Source organism: Manduca sexta, chromosome 23 (genome assembly GCF_014839805.1).
Source record: "Manduca sexta isolate Smith_Timp_Sample1 chromosome 23, JHU_Msex_v1.0, whole genome shotgun sequence".
In the NCBI taxonomy this organism is placed as follows: Eukaryota; Metazoa; Arthropoda; class Insecta; order Lepidoptera; family Sphingidae; genus Manduca; species Manduca sexta.
Genome location: NC_051137.1, coordinates 4,997,824 through 5,018,515, shown reverse-complemented (window position 1 = coordinate 5,018,515; position 20,692 = coordinate 4,997,824). Strand labels below are relative to the sequence as shown.

Here is a 20,692-nt window from a genome sequence, read left to right as displayed (position 1 = left end):
ACCAAAAAATATAGTTGTTTATATTGTTTTTGTACACTTACATAACTTGATTTTGGTCAAAATTATGCTGACCTGCTGTACTATATGCATTTTATTGGTATTAACTGTAGCAGGGAATAAGTCGCGCCCAAACGACTTTCTATGGTTACTTTAGCATGTGCATAGTAGTTCTACTAAAGATATTAACTGTATGTATTCTCTTGTGCAACATTAATTTCTCCTATGAAGCAATTAATAGGTACAAACACGAATTAATTGGATACATTCCCGGTGGGATATTAAGAAAAATAAATCATTGTGGAAGCAGCCTCACATACATCTTCGTGTAATATTTATCCACGAAGTGAGAGAGCGGAGCACATTGATGAATATTGAAGCCGCCGAGATGGCTAAATAAAACATTGCGGTGTGGAAGCGAATATTATAAAACCGGGGTGTGCCCTCCATGTCCGACCCCTGCCAAACCAGAACAATACACGGATTGTGAATAAAATTGAAAATATTAAAGCGCCTAATCTTTTCATTAAAAAGGTTATATCGCCTTTGTCATAAAAAAGGGTCAAAGAGTAACATACTTTGTAATTATTTAATATGACGCCTTTGAAAAGTTCATAACATTTCTGAAATATTTGAGGTGTTTTTCAAAACAACAACGTGATCTCTAATATGTTATAGTTATTAAAAAAAACATTGAATAATTTCTGAGTAATAAAGATTTTTAGGTCATAGCATTGCCGTTATATAATTATCTTATAACATCTTACATATTATCATAATCACATTTAAATTTATTAATCAGATGGATAAATCATATGATAATTTTTTATTCCGGTTACATATTAAATGTTATCTGGTAAGAACAATAAAAGGACAAAGTAGAACAGACATTTTTGCTTTCTTAATAAATTTTAAACTGGAGATCATCCAAATGGAAATTGCGATATTTCATAAATAGGTATGTCCTAATTTACGTAATCTACGCATTCATTAAAAATGTAGAATTTTCAGACACGGAGTGACGTTAATAGCACATAGACATCCTCCAAATTAAAGTCAGAAAATATTTATAAATCATACAAAAAAATATAATTTCATCATGCACAAAAAAATCCTCTAAACGTCAAATGCTGTTACTGCAGCGCAATATGAAACGAAATGGAAGAGAGACGCAGTGGGCGTGAGCTGGATGGAAATTGCAATATCCGAGCGGGCTGAATTAGACGCTACACTTAGCTGCTGGAAACAACATCTGGAAAACTTAAGGATCACCACGCCTTCGTTGTTGCAGGTGGTTTTTTACAACTTTTGTTTCGTTAAAGAAGCAGACAACTCTTCACTTACTTTTAAAATGTCAGCGCGTCTATCACCCATGAGAATGTTTAGAGAATTATGAAATGCCAGTTTAAATAAACAATTTTATTGCATTCGTAAATTAATTTTATTCATATAAATATAACCGACTCATAAACGTGTTGACATCTATTACCAAGATGTGAAGTATCCTTTTATATTTATGTGACATCGAGCCCTCTTTTCTCGTCCTTTATCGCGGAATACAGTAGGCTAAAGTATGGCTGGTTTAGTATGGCGAAATTTATTACAACAATCAATTTTACCTAAAGATCGAGTGATGTAGTGGCTATACGATCTTCAGAAGAAAAAAATAGTATTTTTTTACCCAATAATGTTACCCATGATATGAAGAATAAAGTAAACATTTTTCAGAGATTATTGTATATTCCGACTTCATTTTTGTTGTTTTTGTTTCTGCTGTAATTATTTTAATGTGCTACAATGATCAATTATATTATAGAACTGGTCTTTTTTTTATCAACAGATCGGCATAGTGGTTCACTGGTTTTAATAGTAAATAAAGTGAAGCCCAAAAAATGACGATCAGCAAGTAAGAAACATCCCTAAACGATCGGCAGTCATGCCGGTTATGCCGGCAGGCATGCTAATTACTTCTTCACGCTACGCTTGAAGGACTCCAGATTGTAGAATGGAGAGAAAATGTTTACCATGAAATTGATACACACTTGCTACGACTAAAATATGATTTTCTGTAGATCTTTTTAAATTCTTCAATAGTATATTATGTAAGTTATAATATAATCCAACATTACAATAAATGCCTTATTCACTCACACGTATGTGTGACGTATCCAGCCACTCTAAGGCAGTGGAGTATTAGGCCTGGTGGGAGATTGGATCGCACGGCCCAGCCTCACTAAACTTCATTAGTCAAGTTTGGATAACAGAGCGACGGCGATGTCGGATTACGTCATGATGTATCAATTTGAACACGTCCAATCGATACTACGAAGGTGGGAAAATGACAACGAAAAGTTACAGGGAGATAATGGGCAAGTTAGTAAGGTAGATTAGAGAAACGTCATAAGAAAGAATAACTAAGAATGCTAAATAAAAATTTCAAAGTGAAATCTTCTGATCTCTAAACCCTTTCAGTGGTAGAAGAAACCTGTCCCCAGCAGCGGGTCATTGCCCAACAGCTAACATACATCTTTATCTATGACCTGATGCAAGACACACATAAATTAACCCAAAGACTTTCCAAAATTGTCTGTCGAATTAAAAACCCAAACTATAAAAATATAACAAAAGTAAATTTTTCGTAGACGTTAAAAAGGTCGATGCGGTTAAATTAGAGATTCTAGTTGTGGGCTCGTTAACAAGACTTAATCGCTCTTACCAGTTAACAGCAATTAGGATTAAAGGCTTGCCTTGCTTTACAAAGCCTAGTATGTCCAATTTTCCTTTGTCAAAACAATATGTACATAACCTACCGCCTTATGTTACCTTAGCAATAGCAAATTCTCAAAGGCTAGAAGTAATTTCACGTAATGTCTACATAACCTGAGAGCATTCCCAAGGCTGTGCCAGCCAAAATCTTTGTACCTTGAACCGCGCTTAAACGTCTATCCCGGGTGTTATCTTATTCATAAGTTTTGGCGCAAAGCGATCACAAAATTGTTATATAGGTTAAAATTCATTCTATAATAATTTTGCCTTCTTTGATTTAAAGTTTAAATCAGCACGATCATGCGATTAATCACCTACAATAATAATTATATTAAACTGAAATAACTTTCTTAATTTATATTTGAATAAATTCAATGGATTTATACATTTGAAATATTTAGTTTTAATAGAATCTATTATTATCGAAGCAGCATCAATATTTTTTATAGATGTTGTGGCTTACAGTGTAATAGCATATTCATTAACGCGAACACAATTCGTATTATTTCAATATGTTCAGAGGAAACACAACTGATTAACAACTCTATTCATAAGCGACGAACATGTCGACTGGCATCCTGATTCTCGCAATCTCGCAGCAGATGAGGTTGTTATGTCGCCGCGTGCAAACTTCGGCGTTGTCCGGGATGATCCGCTCCCACGGGCACGCACCGCTCTTGAGACACACTCCGCGAAGCATACCGCAGTTCACTAACAACGGTTCTAAAACACATTATGTACCGTATTCTAAAATAAAATTTAAGACAGCTATGTGAGGTATGTCAGGTAAGTTGGAGACAGGAGAATGACAATTGTTTGAAATTGTTGCTAACTTCACTAAACATTATATAGTGTCCAATAATGTGTAGTACATAACTATACGTGACTTTAAGTTCTTAAAAACACAACATCGATTACTTTATAATAATTATGATGTTCTGACTCTAAAAATACACCTCTTTTTTTGAAGTTGATGAAAAAAAAAGAAGTACATAAAACACTATAGCAAATTTTCCAACATATTAAGCCACTTAAAGCTCTTTACGTATTTTTATTGCTTTGTGTCACACATAATTCTGTAATAAAATATATTTCTGGTTTCCTACAATGCCAAAAAGTATGCGAAAAGAGTATTAAACAACAGAAAACTGGGACACAGGACTTTTTCATTCTTATTAAAGGCTATTAAAGCGGACTTTTGTTTCGAATGACCTCCCGAAGTGAAACAAACAGGACACAGTAATCCAGGACTGTTTTGTCCGGCGCCAAACAAAACATGGACATGCAACAACGACCACAAGCTAATTAAAATACAAAGAATTACTATCCGCTTTGCTTCGCTGTACCTTCAAATGTTAGGCAGCTTTGTGGATGAGCAAATTAACGTTTCATAATTACCACCGTTTGTGCTTTATGATCTTTGTTTAAGTACAAAGTGGGGTAATTAGTCAAATGGGGAACGCATACCTTGGTGGTTAATTCAAAATTAATGCTTGTTGAAGCTTTCAGTGCCATAGAAAACACCAGCATATGGCAATCAAAATACAAATGTGATAAGTTAATACATATGTGAAATAATAAAAAGAACTTAGTAAAAATTTTCCTTAGTCGCCCGAAAATAAATGAATTAAAAATGTAATTACTTACCTAGAACGCTTAATTTATAATCATCTGATTTCTGTAGTGCATTTATAAATGCTTTTAAATTAACGAATATCACAAAGTGCCATAACGTCGACAACATTGTCACGAAAGTGTGAAAAATGAACAGCGATAAAGGTGTTGATAAAAGTGGAAAATCCATAAAACTGTACAAAATATACACTATACACCAATGAAACTAACATAACATCCTCTTTTTAATTATTGTATGTACCGGAACAGTAATCGAGTCGTACACTTACCGTCGGCAACACCGATTTTATATTCGGAGACATTTTAAATTTATTAGCTAGTAACATTGTTTCCTTGAGGAATGTGAGTTTGGTGTAGGAATTTCATTTTCGTTGTGTACAATAAGTATTATTATAAAAGGCATTTTTTTTCTACCATAATATATATTTTTTTGTATTGAACAAAGTAAGACGCCGAAGAATCTCAGCACTTGATGCTCAATTTTCTGAATATGTCCTAGTATTCAAAATAATCCCCCTTAATGGAATTCCATTTCACCTGCTAATTTGCTATCGGTATAATACATCAATGATTAATTTGCTAACCGCAACCTGTAATATAATTAATTACGTACAGTGCCTGCCATCTATACTTAATCTATATCTAAATGTAGCCTATCTTGTTCCCAGGGTTTCTAAATATCTCCATAACAAATTTCATCAGAATCGTTTCAATGTTTCAGCCATGAACACGTAGGTAACAGACAGTCAGATATATAGACAGAGTTACTTTCGCATTTATAAGCATGAGCACAAAGATATAAGCCCTGAATTTATTTGTAACTACTTAACTAAATTAATATCACCTATATTACTTAATAATCTAGCAAGTAAAAAATTGTGTTATCCACGTTACATGACAAACACTATTACATTGTTAAACCCAATTTTATTTTTTAATATTGCTGTTGCATGTCGTAAGAATAAGGAAGTATGTAATGCATAACCGTTTTAAGAGGCAGCACCTTTAGTCGGATGGTAAAACAAGTTGAAAGCAACGAAGCGTTTTTCCTGGCTTTGCGAACGAGCGCAGAAAACGTGCCATGTTGCACTGAAAAAATATTATGCAACATTTTGCAACGGGAACAAACATAATTTTCATAAAGTTAAATTTAGTGTGTTGCTAGCGGAAGTAAGTTTTTATTGGATTTTACAATTGCTACATCCGTAATCCATTTTGTAACTTTTAACACGATACAACTTTAAAGGATCTGCTAAACTTGTTATGACGCTAAAGGTTAAATTTGGCCTAAATATTTCAATTCACGCCTTCAATGAACTTAGGTAGGTTAGGTATTTAGCCTTTGGGATGGAAATTTACAATACCTTTCGTAAGATAGGTAAGCATAATGAAAAGATATTATCTACTTCTGACAATGGTTACCTGCCTGACATACACTTAGATATAAAGAACATAGAATTTTTTGACTTTCTTCGTCGTATAACCATGCAATTGTATATTGAATAAAATTTTAATTTCAATTTAAATTACGCGACTAGCGTTCTAAGAAGTCACCGTTTACCGTAACACGATTAAATTATGGCACGTATAAAGGAATTTAAAGTTAAAAAAATATTTTGGAGCTTAAACAAAAAATTCATTAAGGTCCATTGAAATTTTAAAACTCGGTCCTCGTTCGAGCCATGGAAATAAAATCAAGCATGAACTTTACATTCAGGAGGGCACCAAATTTACATTTTACGTACTCTTTATTTTAACTTCGTGAAAAATAATGCAAATCACCTTTTATGAAATTCCAGCACAACAGTGGAGAATAAGTGTATGAGAATTTATTTCGAGTACAATAGCTCTAATTTATCCATAAATCAAATACATTGATGTAAAAGCAGGTGCCTACTATCTCCAAAATCGCCATTCAAATGCTAGAAGAGTAACGAAAAAGTAGATTTTTATTACTATTTTATACGAGTACAATGTGTCTATCCGTAGATATAGATATTTGATTGCGATGTGACGATAGAAGCAAAGAAAAACCTAAGCGACAAAAACCACACATATGGTTATGTAATTACCCGTAAACATTATTATGAACTATCAATGAATTAAACACCGCGAGCAACTAGTTTACAGTATTTTCATCATCCTGAACTTTTAGGTTTTAAATCTCAATGCCTGGTAATTACACTGTCTACAATGTACTTCAAACTGCACCACAAGAGTCCCTGCATATTTGTGCATGGCGGCAGAAATAGACATTGCGGTGATACCTACCCAAACCTCCGTTTCTTATTTACGAAAGAAACCTATTAATTATAATCGCTGACGTAACATGGATAAAAGAAATATAAATTAAGGAAGATAAGATTAGATGATAAACAAATTTATGAATGAATGTATTATGAATGGGTGTATTGAACCTCTTTTGTTTATGTTGCAACTCTAGACTCCCTATAAAATGCACTGAAGAAACTATAGCATAGATACGGGCGACAATCGTGTGAAGGAAAATATATTCCAGGGTACAAAATCCCAAATGACAAAAGATTTAACGCCTGACGCCAGTAACAAAGTCCGCTCCACCTTGGAACATATAAAGTCGGTCTCTAAGGGTGCAGGGCCACTTGCTTACTTGAAAAATTCAGTTTGGTCGGCCAGCATGTTTTATTTAACGCGCGGCGCACTGCGGCCCGTTCAAATATGTATTTAGTAACCATTGACTACTATCTAGGAATACATTGCGACTACCTTCGTAATATATTTGTTTCCAGAATACTAAATTGTGTTTCTATTTCGTTTTTCTAACAATATATAATATGTATGCGTATTTAGTGAGTAAAACTAAAATGTGGTACCATTATGAAATGTATGTTTTGTGATTTCTATTGGTATGTTATATTATTAAATATCAATCAAAATAGTCTAACAACTAATATAGGAACTTTTATTATACTTATACTCGACAATCTCATTTGAAATTGATGTTTTACGCAATATGAATACAGTTAATAAATAATGTTTCGAAATTTCGTATCACCTACTTGTGTTTTATGTTTTTATAGGAAATAATATTTATTACAAATCGAAGTAAACAATGAATAAAACATGTACTTCAGTTGAAAATGGATATAAAGCGAATGATACGTCGTAATGGCTTATTTTGTGGGTTCTATCTGACTTTTACAGCGCATGTATAAAATTTCATCAATAAATGTGTACTATAACAACAACTTGAATATTAAATATTTTACATGTCGAAATATATTTCGCAATGACATTACTAGATAGGTACATATTCTCTTCTTTTTTAAGATATTAACTATTTTATTTGTATTGAAAACGTAAATATTTTATAAAAATTAATAAGTCGAGCCTATCTTCACTGGACAGCATTGTCCATGTATTATAGCGTATTTTTCATCACCATGTTAGCATCGTAACTATTTTCATCTAGGACCTGGGCTCCTAACCTGGGGGTAATTACTCCTGCGGGCGTAAATCAGCTATTACATGGGAGTAACGAAGAACCTAATTATGAGATCGTAAATCGTTGTTTGTTTTGATAACATGTTGAAGGCAGGGTAAAATTAGTTTTGCATATATATCACAGGGGTAACAATATTGAGAAGGTTAGAGAAACCACTGATATAAACGGCACCGCTGACGGCATTGCGAAACAGGTTGAGTATTGTTCAAAAACTTCCAATATTGGGCATACAATCGTAGAAAATATCCTCTGAATCGAATTACCTACATACATACTATATTGCAATACCTATCTACGACAATTTCATAATACATACATTGCCTTTTCCCAGAACATTATCACGTTATAGAAAATATATCCTATACTATCAGGTAAAGGGCAATTTTAAAACAAGCGAGGCGAAACGGAGTGGTACCGAGTACAGGCACAGTGGGGCGTGAACTAAACTCAATCATCCGAGTTATTGGGCACCAACCTATGGCGTAGCGCGGGGTCGCCTCCAAACTGAACGCTGGATATGGTAAGAAACTGGCATATTGAAAAATAAACAATTTTTTTTTTTCAATTATAAATTTCCCGTTCTGTATCATATAACGTGAGTGTACGCACGGTTGGACTGTGTATAGATACAATACAAACTCAATTTTGACCAACGATAAGTCTATCTAGGAATACGGTCAATCAGACGGTCGGTCATCAGAATTACGCTAGAATATTTTACTTGATATGGCGGATTTTCCACCATCTATAATAATTGCTATCCAATCACGAACAAACAATATATGATGCCCGCCCACCACCAAACTACAATCAATTACAATTTATGCTGTAACGAGAAATAATAAATTACTCGATAGATTGAGAACTAATTCATAATCCAGCTGTTAATGCGACTCATCCTCATTCCTATAATGACTAAACCGTAAACTCTAAATAATGTATACAGCGTAACAACTATTTTGGACTTGTGTCGTCGTTTTATTTAAGTTAAAGCACACGGTATCGTTCCATAGTTGACTTGATTAAATAACGCGGCACCGTGCACAGCGGATGACCTACGCTCGGAGATATTGCATTTTACCTGACCCGTGTGCCCTGCAGGAAATTCATCCGGCGACGGTACGGTCACTAGCTACATTAATTGGGAAACTGTAACTAATAGCCCTATGTTGATATTGTTAGAAAGTATAAACTTGAATTCGATAACAGAGTTTGTTGTGATTCAACATGACTACAAGTATAATGAACAGGTAAATTTACAAGAACTTATTCCCGGCATACTTGGATTCTATTGATTAGATGATTCTATTTATTGTTATCTGAAATTCTTATCAGATGTATGTGCATATTAATATGCTTTCTAGATTCGGTAGTTAAAAAATTATATCCAGTTTCAATAATCTTCCATCAAATAGCAAACCTCTCAGTAGCATGTTACCCCATTCCCTAACTTTCCCCGTCTATTGAATACGAAATAACTTCGGTCGTACATATATTAGCTTGCGGCCGAGCGAAAGTATCACAATGCAGTTTACGCGGTCGCCAGCCGTAACTTCGGTTTCCCAAAATAACATCTATACCGTATCAAACAAACTTTTTCATTAGAAGTTTGAAAAATACGTCCGCGAATTTCAATACCTGGAGCGAGTCTATACATGTTGCGTCCATCCGTGGAATATAAAATGTTCATACTTTTTGTTGAATAAGTTTTACGTTACGTATTTCATACACCGAGGTAGTTACGTTCGTGGTTTTGTATTTTCGTTTTTGTCATTCTTATATCGTAGGTACTAGAGATTTTCATCGTGGTTCGGTTTATGTGAAAATCTATTCCAATAATAAAACTACCATTGTGAAATATAACAGGGTAAAACATAAAATATCCCATATTTTAACTATTCCACAAAATCAAAATTTATTCAAAATAGCACAATTACCACACTTATTAGCAACAACACATTTGTAACCAGGCAATCATAATTACCTCGTTACGCATTCCAATTTACCCAGCATGTGACTTTCGAGGCGTTCCGAGGTATTTATGTAATGTGACTATGTTGCTAATGTACCCCCGCCTAACTACTAATTGCATACGGAATTAGCAAACACCGCTTGGATAATTAGCATTGTAGCTAAATCTGCACAGCCAAAGGGCCTACGTGCATTCTGACACCAATAAATTAACACGCCTAACAGCCGTGTTTAGATAGCGTGCCGTTCCAATCTAGGATTAACAACGGTCCGTGATGTAGATACAATATAGGACTTTGCCTGTTGTCGTGGAACGCCTAAATGCCTGGAGGGATAGCGATCTGTACGTGTAGTTTAGTTATATGGGAGAGTCGGAGCTCTAAGGCCTTACTACCGAAATAAATGTAAATGTTATCATAGTCGAAGAAATTATGCTTGCTACGTATTTTGGAATATGTATTCAAATATGTTCTGGAGTCAATCCAGCGACGCTCAAAAATTATTCACGCATCTAGGTTAGGTTTTGAGCTGATCTGTCAGACGGTGATAGCTACAAATGTTCATCCTGGCTAGATATCCAGTCCATGTGAAAGATTTTACTAAAATTGATCGCTAAAAAATTCTATAGGTAAGTACTAAGTACCTGCTAGCTATACGAACATCTACGGAGGTATTTATCTCATAAGTTCATATGAAAATGGGTCAACCCCCAACGGTCCGGTTTCATGCACTCAAGCCCAACCATCGCATCGATGCCAAATGCGTCACAGGACTAACACGAAATCAATAATAAGATGTTTGAGAACATCAATCCAATCGACAGAATACTCAACCTTACACTAAACCAGGGATTTCCAAAATATGTTTTGTTATGCCACCCTACTGCCTAGAATAAGCTCCCTTTCGTTTCGATGTAAAGGAGAGGGTTCCAGAGTGTTCACAAAGTATCCTAATATTCTTAAAAAGTGGGCGCGCCTCTTTTATGAAAAGCAATGTACTAAACACTCTAGTCATTCAATGCAACGCAGGTACGCTACGGTGAACAAATCATGTCACCGTGACCTACTTAAATGCAACAAAACTACCGTCTACCTTCAAACCTAACATAGGCATTCGATATGTAACCAACGCAAGGCAGACTCATAAAAAGTATTTGAGGATAGATGCAGTATTTAAAGAATATGTTGTAAATATTTAATACAATTTGGAATGTATTCTACCGATATAATACTTATCTAGATGTATGGTTACCAAAATTACGAAATAAACTTTGTTAAGTTTGCGGCGTACGCTACGAACAAGCGCAAAGTTCACAACTCACCAGATGTGGATGAGACACGATTAATCACTTTACTAAGTAGGTATTGCTACCACGTAAGTACCAAACACAAAGAAAGATATATGTGTTTACATTACGAGAGAGTAATGACTGTCTGAAATAATTTTAGATTAGGTACAGAAAGAATATTAGATATGTTTAGGGTCATAAACTATGATATTGTAGTAAAAAGGTGTAGGAAGATACACCACCTACATATACTGCACTGGGCTATCAAAACGGCGCATTTTCGCACCAGATAACTTATTATTGTTATTATAACAAACTACAATTAGATAAGTGAAAAATAGAAGAGCATGTTATCATTTTTTAATTAGTATCGTACAAGACATTTTATGGAATATTCGTTAACGACAAATTTCAATAGATGCTAATGCAATACTAACGTAAATTGTGCTAATTAGCTCGTGGTAACTTGTCACTAAGAGATTGTTAGTGACAAGTTACCACGCTTTTAAAAAACATTTCTCATAAATTTTATTTCGTACATAGAGGATATAATGGTGTTTTAAAATTCTAGTTCTGACCATAAACCTGATGTCTGGTCAATAATAGTGAATAGTGATGCAACAGACCTCCGTTTCTGTTTCCGTTTCCGGTAATTTATTTTCTGATTCTGTGTCACCCTCCGTTGTATTACTAACTAGTATGTACCTGGGATTTTTTTACTTTTTTAATATCACCCAGTACTTCAGAAGTACTGTGTTCCTGTAACATCAAAGCCTGTATTCGCAAACGTTACTTAGATAAAATGGCTGTAAGGTCGATGTTTTACTTATATGATGCCCAGTTGTTAAATATTTACACTTGTTATAATGTAGGTAATTACCTCAAATAGGATCAATATAGAATCTGCACATGGCTGCTTACCAGTTGAAATATTAACGGTGATATTTATTAATCATAGACAGAACTTTTTTTATCTTATAATAACCGCTTGCCACCATGTACCCAAGTAGTATAGTATAGTCCATAGCAGATTGTGTGTATATCGTAACCAGAGGCAGCGTAAGGTATGGACATCATAGACCACCACTTATAATCCCGCAGTCTAAAGGACCCCGCACCAGATTACCTTTAAATTACATGATCATAAACTAAGAAGGTCTATTAAGCCTAGATAGGTAAGATTTCGCTCATAATAATATCTATAAGAATTTATCGATGGACTGCAACGTACATGATATACTAAGTTATATCTAATTTATTATATTCATTTCCAAATAGATACCGAAAACATTTTCTCCGTCAAGTTATTTTTTTTTTCTACGTCTCTGATGTCCAATTACGGGTATTCATTACGTAAGCATTTTAAATGTGAAGTTGTTTTTTCTATTATTCGTCGTACCATAGGTAATGCCGAAAACGAAAAGAATTTCCAACAAAAAGAATAATAATAAATAAAAAAATATATATTTTATTGCATATACCGTCTCATAATCACTTAGGAGCCTGCCCAGATAATCGGATCATACCAACGAACGTGCTATGACCGTATCAGGCACGAAAGAAACACGACACAGTCTACTATGCAGTATGTCTACTAAAACGCATCAACAGCATAGCTCCTACTTTCGCCGCCTGCGTCTACCGATTGGCAACGTTGCGTGCAATGCAGGGGAGCGTAGCAGCTCTAACAAAATTCTCGCCGACAATTATAGACGACTCGTGCATGACACGCGACGCTGTTGGTCGGTGACAGAACAGTGGCATAGTCTCATACTATTCAATACAAAGAATATATTTTGGCTGACACATTTCTAGCACTGTCATAGTATGAATTATGTATTAGGTAGACTACTTTACAATAACAGATTATTTCAACAAACAAAGTGACAAACATAAACAAAATGTATAACATCAATTTCATTTTTGAAACATACTTAAAAGGGTGTTATAGATTAATTTATTATTAAGATCAGTTACTACACTGCAAGTTTGTGGTTAATTCTATAACAACCACTAAAAGTGTATTCCTACCAAGGGTACCAAATGACCACTGGACGAAAAAGAATATTATGTAAAGAACTACAATTTACTATGTTAAAGTCAACAAAACTTTGGATATTGTGAAAGTATTAAATTTCAATAAATAACATTATATTTGGTAATTACGAATACATATAAATACAATCATGTACTATAAAATCAATCCTTCTTTGCCAACTGCTCTAAAGCTGTTGCTATCCTGTAAAAAAACAGACATTATTACTTGTTAAACCAGTATTGCATTATAATTTTAAATATATATTTACACAATAAAAAGTGTGAAACTTGACACACCATTGCTGACCTAGTGACAAGTAAGACCAAAAACAAAAAACATATGTTAAGAAGTAATAATGCAGTGCAAAAATTTTATATGGTACTAAATTATGACAGCAATTTAAAATGTATGTATGCTGAATGCAACTTGTTCCACTTAATACTATTTTGTTTTTTTTATAATTATTACTATTTAATATGTAAGTACTTATAGTTTACCTTGACAATACTTCTATTTTCTTGAATTTGTATTCTTTGTCCAATTCCAGTTTGTCTCTTTCTATTCTAATTATTTCTTCATCAAATGGAGCTAAAAAAAAAACAATAAAAAATACTTATTAGAAATTAATGCAAATATTTTTAGTAATAAACTTTTCATAAATACAAACAATACAATACAAATACTCTTTATTGTACTTATTGTTAAATAGAGAGACACAAACAAGATTAATGCATTTTCTTAAAACTATGGTGTACAATATAAATACCTACAATCAAATCAAAGGACTATTGTATTTTGTAAAAACACCTAGTCATTTAGAACATTAATCAATTTTGCAGCTCAAAACAAAGAGATAAGAATACGAATTATAAAATGGGAATATGTCCATGTCCATTTCTGCTGCCAAATAAAATAGCACTAACCCAAGTACTTTTACTGTATTTACCATATTTTTTCTTGGGAGGTTCATAATCTGATTCACTGTGAGTTGAGTCTCCACTCAAATCACTGTACCCTGTGTCACCTGCGGACTGTTGGTGCTTGAGAGCTCTCTTCCTGTTATTTGCCTTAAAATCTCGCCATGTCTGAAACAACATAATAAATCATTTAATTTACAGTTAAAATAATAAATAAAATTTAGTTTTCTGCAGGCTACAAGGATTAATTTGTAGAGTGTGGAGAGATTTTAAGTATTTATTACTATTTAACGCAATGGAGATTTCATTTATAAGTCCATATTTCTGTATTGTTCAAATTTAGATAAAGAAGGAGTTAACATTACAAACTAAACCTATGCTTTTGCCATTTTACTAGGTACTTTATTAAGATCCACGACAGTGTATAACAAGATTGTTATTAGGCTGTGAAAATGAAAAATATTAAGACAATATATAACCACCTGCTTCCACTTATCAACTGATTTTATAGCTCCACCCATAGAATTAAGGGTACACGTTATTTCTTTCCACTTTGCTTCTAAATCATCTCTCTCCGAGCCGGTACTCACAAGTCCTTTGGCGAGCTCGGAATGTTCCTGCATGAAGTCAACTAGAGCAGAAACTTGGGCAGCGGTGGCATGCCGCTTTGTTGGGTCCATTTATACACTATTTAGTATTTACAGACATTTTAGGTAACCATCAATTATTGTTTGTTTACCAATACTCAATACAGCTGATGACAGCTTTCTTGACGTAACTGACATTTGTAATCTGAATATCTGACATTACGATTGTTACCAAGTGGGAAAATTAACCAATACTAAATCCCGCTCCAAGATGTTCGTCAAGGCCGCTTTATGTATTTTGTAGCTTTGATAACAGAACAATAACTAAAGCTAGGTTAACAAATCCAATAAAATTATTATTTCTAGAATCGAATGACCTTATATTTGCATTTTGCAGCCAGTTCCTCTTCTTCTTCTTCTTTTGGGTTTGTGGCTCCACCGTTGTATATCGGTGATTTTGAGCCAGTTCCTCCATGAGGCTGAAAAGTTGTCCAAACTGAAATATCGTTATTCATTTTGTTTGTGTTGCATCCCTAGTTCTTGTGACATTTGACGTTAAGGATGTAGTCATGCCAAAAGTAAACAAGCCTCAGAAATAGATTTAACTAATTTGATTTTTGAATTGAATATATCAATAATTTCATAAAATGCTATGTATAATAATCATTGAAAAAAGTTTTTCACAATTTTAACGAGCTATAAATCGTTAAGCATCCTAGTCTTGAATTTATATAGACCACGACGCGACGTCTCATTAGTAAATATAGACAATAAATAATCTAATATTGTCGGTTGGTTCTCTTTTGCATGCTACGATTTTCGGATTTTATAACCAAAAAATTCATGGTGCAATAACTTTTTTAAAAATAATTTTGTTTATTAATTTTTACTTACAAAGTCAAATATAATACTTATAACCGACAGTTTTATGTAGTTAACATAGTACTGGTGTTTAAGTGCTATTTTAACTTTAAATTCAGTCGCTCGTTAAACTATGATATTGTGGTCATGGGTAAATAGATAAATACTATTGGTATTATTATTAGAATAAAATCAATGGCAGCATATAATATGTAATTTTACAATTCACAGGGTGCCAACTCTCACGGACAGCTTGGCTTGAATGTAGCTAACGAACAAGTAGAGAAACCAACTAGCGTAAACATAGAGTTGTACAATAACAAAATTCGGCAAATTGCATGCGGCGGAGGTCACACTCTACTGGTCGACTCCGAGGGAAAACTATTCTCGTGTGGCTGGAACAATAGCCTTCAACTAGCCACAGAACAAGAAGTGCATTGTTTTGAAAGAACATGGAGATTAAGCGGTATAAACTTCACCCACATTGCTTGTGGGTGGGACAGTAGCTGCGGTATCACAGACGACCAGTTCCTTTTTGTATGGGGTTCCAACAGCTATGGTCAACTTGGTTTACCTCAAAATGATTTTCCAAAAAATGTTAAACCAATACGACTTCAGGTAAAAGCATGTGCAGTATCCATGGGATTGAGGCATACAGCAATAATTAATTTTAAGGATGAAGTGTGGGTAACAGGTTGTGGGAGACATGGACAGCTTGGACTAGGCAAAGAACAGTTATCTGCAGACAGATTTAGCAAGGTTCCTAAGCTAGGCAAAATATCCCATATTGCATGCGGTCAAAGGCATACAGTTGCATGGAGCTCGGAAGAAAATGCTTTATATGTGTGGGGTGACAATAGACATGGTCAGTTATTGTTGGATACCCAGAAATATCCTAAAGCATATACCCCACAAAAAATAGATATTGACATAAAACAAAAGGTTAAGAAATTGTTAACGGGATGGTCCAACATTTTGCTTTGGTTAGAGGATGGGACACTCATTGCTTGGGGGTGTAACATATATGCTCAGCTGGGAACACAACAAACATCATTTTCAGGGTCAAGAACACACATCAAGCTGCCAGGTTCAGTACTTTTTATGAAATATTTATAAATAAAATTATATTTGAATTCTCAAGTAATTTTGCCTTATTTTTCAGATGGAAGACAAGTAAAAGATATTGCATTAGGATCAGAACACACAATTTGTCTAGCCACAGATAACACACTTTGGGCATGGGGATGGAATGAGCATCTCAATACAGGGATAAAGTCTGCAGACGAAGAGAAATACATTGGAAAACCAACCTTAGTGCCATTAGAGATAAACTCAAATTCAATAATCACCCAGATTTATTGTGGAGGGGCACAAAACTTTATTGTAACTGAGGAAAAAGGTGATAGTGATCCAGTTTTGTAGACATATTATATAACCTTTATTGTATAAAACTCCATTGTGATATTTATCTATTGTGAACTAAGTCATTATAAATGATAAAACACATGAAATACATATGTAGTTTTATTAGAAATGTTACACATGTATTGCATAGTAATAAATAACAACTATAATAATGACTAAAAGCATAATAAAGGTATGTACAGTCATTTACGATTTTAGATGATTTTTTCTGGTAATTGATGAGATGATTTTTGGGTTCTGAATGCATGGATTTTCGTTTTTAACTGTACACATCCATTATGTTCAATAATGGTACAAAATACTGCGAAATCCACTGTTACATTGTCCTGCCGCAGTTTACAGCATATCTTTATCAAGATGCATTTGGTCTTAAAATCTAAATTATTAGAATCTGAAAAAGCTTTGTTGTATTCAGTTAAAACTTAAAAGTATAGCATGATACCCACACAAACATTCTATGTAATAAAACATAAATTTTAAAGTCTGGCGCTTATTGTAATTTGTGTCACAACCCTGAATAACCAAACAAGCTAACAATATAAATTTAGACACACCAAATAAACTTTACTAAATAGGAAACATGCGTACAGTATACAATTACATTGAGAACCAATTAGAACTTAAGTTACTTTACTGTATTTTCCTATAGAAATTATTTCCTTTTTAAAAAATATTTTAATTGCCACTATTCACCAAAAGTAATGCCAGTTGCAGACTGAAAACTAAACTAAATAATCTCTAATATAGTTTACCTTTGCCAACATAGTTGAAATATTTTTTCATACTTTGTGGAGACTGCTAACTATGGAAACTAAACTATGCGAGATATTTAACCCCATCTATGCGAGCTTAGCTAAACCTTACACATAAACTCGCACAAGCCTTTTTCCCCAAAAGGATAGAACAATACTAGAACAATCAATTCACTTATGTGTTCCATCCCATTATACTATATGGGTCAAACTATCGCCATTTAACATACAAATACCAGACTCCACTATAATATTAAGTAGAAAAACCCTATATTACTGCCCGACTGTGTCTTGGAACCTAAGACTGCAGAGCATAAGTTGTATCATGCATGCGTCATGCAATTGAACTTCGGCACCAAGCAGTCTTACTAAGCTCTTCTTAATTTTCAATCTGCAATTAGCATAAAGAGCGGATCTGGCAGCAGAACTTTTTTTCAAATTTGTTTCATAATTTAAATGTTCCATGCAATTTTATAAAAATTTTATGATGCTAATGTTTTAACAATAATTTAGTTTAAATATATGTTTGCTTTTTTGTCATAAGTGCAGGCTAACAGCCTTAAGGTGTGGTGTTCTGCCATTGCTATAATTTTTAAAAAGATACGTACATATATTCTTCACTGTATACTTGATGAAATTTTTATTTTGTTGACTAAATGAAGACATATTTTTCAATCTATAAGCAATAAGAACTTCATAACTTTACAATAATGCAAAACCAACAAGTATTGTGCAAGTTATTTATAAATAGCATGTAGGATATATTGCATATTTTTGGAACCATAACTTACTACCAAAGTAACTATGTCACAATTTTGATTCAAAATAACAAATCATGGATATAGTTATGAAACAAAATGTAGAAAAAACCAGGACACTGTAACAAATATGTTTAAAAAGCAACATTCACTCATTCTGTTTATTGTGCCTGTGTTTATATTGCTACCTTTTTCTTTCGCCTTTTTGTGTCTTGCGTTTTTCTTTTTTCTCTTCTTTTAGTTGTTTTTGTTTCTCTCTGCAATGATAATGATGTAAAAATATATTAAAAAATACATCACACCTAAAACAGATAGATCATTCAGAATATTTTTATGAGCATTGACTGAAAATGGTAATCACTAAAGACTGGATTATATATAATTTAAAAATCAAAATGTTTAAAACATGCAACATCAATTGGTGAAAAGTAACTAACTGTAAGGTTTTTTTACTCAAAGCCAGTACAATTTGCAGCAGCAAAAAAAAAGGTCTACAGGAATGGCGAGATTACAATTTAATTACTGTTTGTTAAAAAAACATTTATTAATATTGCAAGTTTATTGTTCAGCTCTAAAATTGTCTAAATCTTGCTTTTATATTAAATTTTTTAAATATTAAATGTTATCTGATCAAGTCAGGATAAACAGTAGACACTAAAATATATCTATCAAATGTAATATATTTAATATTATATCTTTCAAATTTTGATTTTTCAATGTGTTCTTTGTTGAATTTACATTTATTTGAAAAATAATACCAAGCATCCAAGTGGTTGAAAACACTCACTGACTGCATTGACAAAATGTTATAATGCACCATGGATACCAATGAGAATATTTAATTTTGAAATAAAACAGAGCAATTAAACCTCTATTGAATGATAGCAACATACCTGTCTTCTTTATCTTTTTCTTTCTTTTTTTGTGCCTCTAGGCGCGCCTGTTCACGACGCTCTCTAGCCGCAGCAGCTACATCTGCTACATTTGTATTCTTAACTAGATCTGAACTGTCTGCCACTTCTTCATGTTCCTGGTCTTCCTGTAATAATATAATTTCTCCATAAACTAAAATATAACTCTTGATATACTGGTTTTTTAAATAACTTTTATGCTATGCTTTCTGAATTAATAAAAACATATATTTATGTTACTAAAAAACAAACGTCAAGAAAATATTTGTAAGAAGTCTAGGTTATGATATCCAAAATCTCAATGTTTACATAATATTGAGCAAATATGCGCGACTTTAGATAAATTCAATGATTGTACGTACTTCATTATCAGAAAGCTGACTGTACTGTGACAAAATCGCTTCGCGGATTTTTTTCTCCTCATCGGTATATTCGCGGCGAGTGGTGGTCGCCAGTGCCTGAGATTCCAAAAGCTTCGCTAGCTGCGCATCTACATCTGCTGTGGGTTTCGGAGCCTCTTCCTTTGGTCGACAAGACTCCCATTTCTCTAATATTTCTCCTACGTGTTGTGCAATGTCTTTTTCCTGTCATATTAGAATATATTTAATGCAAAATTACAAGAAGGAAAGCACATTCGGTCCCAATGGTAACTTACCACTATCTCCGATAGTATACCTTCGAGGGCATCTTTCTTATCATCAACACTATCCTCACCCTCTAAAATACCAGATATATACGATCCAAATACTCCTTCATCTGTTTTTAATGATCTTAATTTTTCAATTAACCACGGCTCGAATTCACTTACCGCTGTCGCCATATTGGCAATTGCCTTTTTAAATTTTGATTTTTGACATTTATATTTTCTTCCTCTCTTTGGTCCTTTGAGCCAAAGAGAAAAATATTATTTGATCCTAGTTCTGACTTCTGAGTAGAGCAAAGTTAGGTAATAAATATATTATAAAAATTCATATAAGATCTGTTGAAAAAAATAAACAAGAAAATTATTAACTTATATAAACTTTTAAAGAGTAACTAATATCCAAGTAAAAGAAAATAAATAGGTATGCAATTTCTGAACGAACAAAACGAGCGTCTGTTGAATTTTCGTTTGTCATCCTGAGTGTAATGGTGTCCTATGATCGATACAATATACAATTATTTTTAAAATCGATATATTACAATCATATACATAATTCGTCAGGTAAAGCGGAGTAAATATTAAATATTTTATAGCTAAGCATAGAGATTAAAAACACGATTATAAGAAAAAAGTAGTTTATGAAACTGCAAACTATTCAA

At 33.4% G+C, this 20,692-nt stretch overlaps 4 protein-coding genes across 4 annotated transcripts; 1 reads left to right on the top strand and 3 right to left on the bottom strand.

The window, feature by feature from the left end:
• Positions 1-3,105: 3,105 nt before the first annotated feature.
• Positions 3,106-4,599, bottom strand: LOC115452320. The gene is made up of 2 exons (XM_037441654.1): positions 4,411-4,599; positions 3,106-3,486 (listed from the first exon to the last, which is right to left on the bottom strand). Exons 1-2 carry the CDS (start codon positions 4,565-4,567, stop codon positions 3,308-3,310), a joined length of 336 nt encoding a protein of 111 aa, XP_037297551.1. The 5' UTR covers positions 4,568-4,599; the 3' UTR covers positions 3,106-3,307.
• Positions 4,600-12,586: 7,987 nt separating this feature from the next.
• LOC115452319 lies at positions 12,587-14,885 on the bottom strand. The gene is made up of 4 exons (XM_030180816.2): positions 14,579-14,885; positions 14,126-14,264; positions 13,677-13,767; positions 12,587-13,380 (listed from the first exon to the last, which is right to left on the bottom strand). The coding sequence occupies exons 1-4, from the start codon at positions 14,774-14,776 to the stop codon at positions 13,341-13,343; spliced, it is 468 nt and encodes a 155-aa protein (XP_030036676.2). The 5' UTR covers positions 14,777-14,885; the 3' UTR covers positions 12,587-13,340.
• Positions 14,886-15,478: 593 nt separating this feature from the next.
• Positions 15,479-17,059, top strand: LOC115452313 (secretion-regulating guanine nucleotide exchange factor). Its single transcript, XM_030180808.2, has 3 exons — positions 15,479-15,695; positions 15,776-16,631; positions 16,707-17,059. The coding sequence occupies exons 1-3, from the start codon at positions 15,678-15,680 to the stop codon at positions 16,964-16,966; spliced, it is 1,134 nt and encodes a 377-aa protein (XP_030036668.1). The 5' UTR covers positions 15,479-15,677; the 3' UTR covers positions 16,967-17,059.
• Positions 17,053-20,251, bottom strand: LOC115452314 (coiled-coil domain-containing protein 43). Its single transcript, XM_030180809.2, has 4 exons — positions 20,046-20,251; positions 19,753-19,974; positions 19,373-19,518; positions 17,053-18,736 (listed from the first exon to the last, which is right to left on the bottom strand). Exons 1-4 carry the CDS (start codon positions 20,208-20,210, stop codon positions 18,664-18,666), a joined length of 606 nt encoding a protein of 201 aa, XP_030036669.1. The 5' UTR covers positions 20,211-20,251; the 3' UTR covers positions 17,053-18,663.
• Between the last annotated feature and the right edge of the window lie 441 nt (positions 20,252-20,692).

Coding starts and splice junctions, on each gene's coding strand:
- LOC115452320 (XM_037441654.1), bottom strand. CDS start 4,567: ATGGATTTTCCACTTTTATCAACACCTTTATCGCTGTTCATTTTTCAC. Junction 3,487..4,410: donor TTATAAATTAAGCGTTCTAG/GTAAGTAATTAC, acceptor AATGTGTTTTAG/AACCGTTGTTAGTGAACTGC.
- LOC115452319 (XM_030180816.2), bottom strand. CDS start 14,776: ATGGACCCAACAAAGCGGCATGCCACCGCTGCCCAAGTTTCTGCTCTA. Junction 13,768..14,125: donor ACCTCCCAAGAAAAAATATG/GTAAATACAGTA, acceptor TTTTTTTTTTAG/CTCCATTTGATGAAGAAATA. Junction 13,381..13,676: donor AAAATAGAAGTATTGTCAAG/GTAAACTATAAG, acceptor GTTTTTTTACAG/GATAGCAACAGCTTTAGAGC.
- LOC115452313 (XM_030180808.2), top strand. Junction 16,632..16,706: donor AACACACATCAAGCTGCCAG/GTTCAGTACTTT, acceptor CTTATTTTTCAG/ATGGAAGACAAGTAAAAGAT.
- LOC115452314 (XM_030180809.2), bottom strand. CDS start 20,210: ATGGCGACAGCGGTAAGTGAATTCGAGCCGTGGTTAATTGAAAAATTA. Junction 19,519..19,752: donor GTCAGCTTTCTGATAATGAA/GTACGTACAATC, acceptor ATATTATTACAG/GAAGACCAGGAACATGAAGA. Junction 18,737..19,372: donor GAAAAAGATAAAGAAGACAG/GTATGTTGCTAT, acceptor TTATCATTGCAG/AGAGAAACAAAAACAACTAA.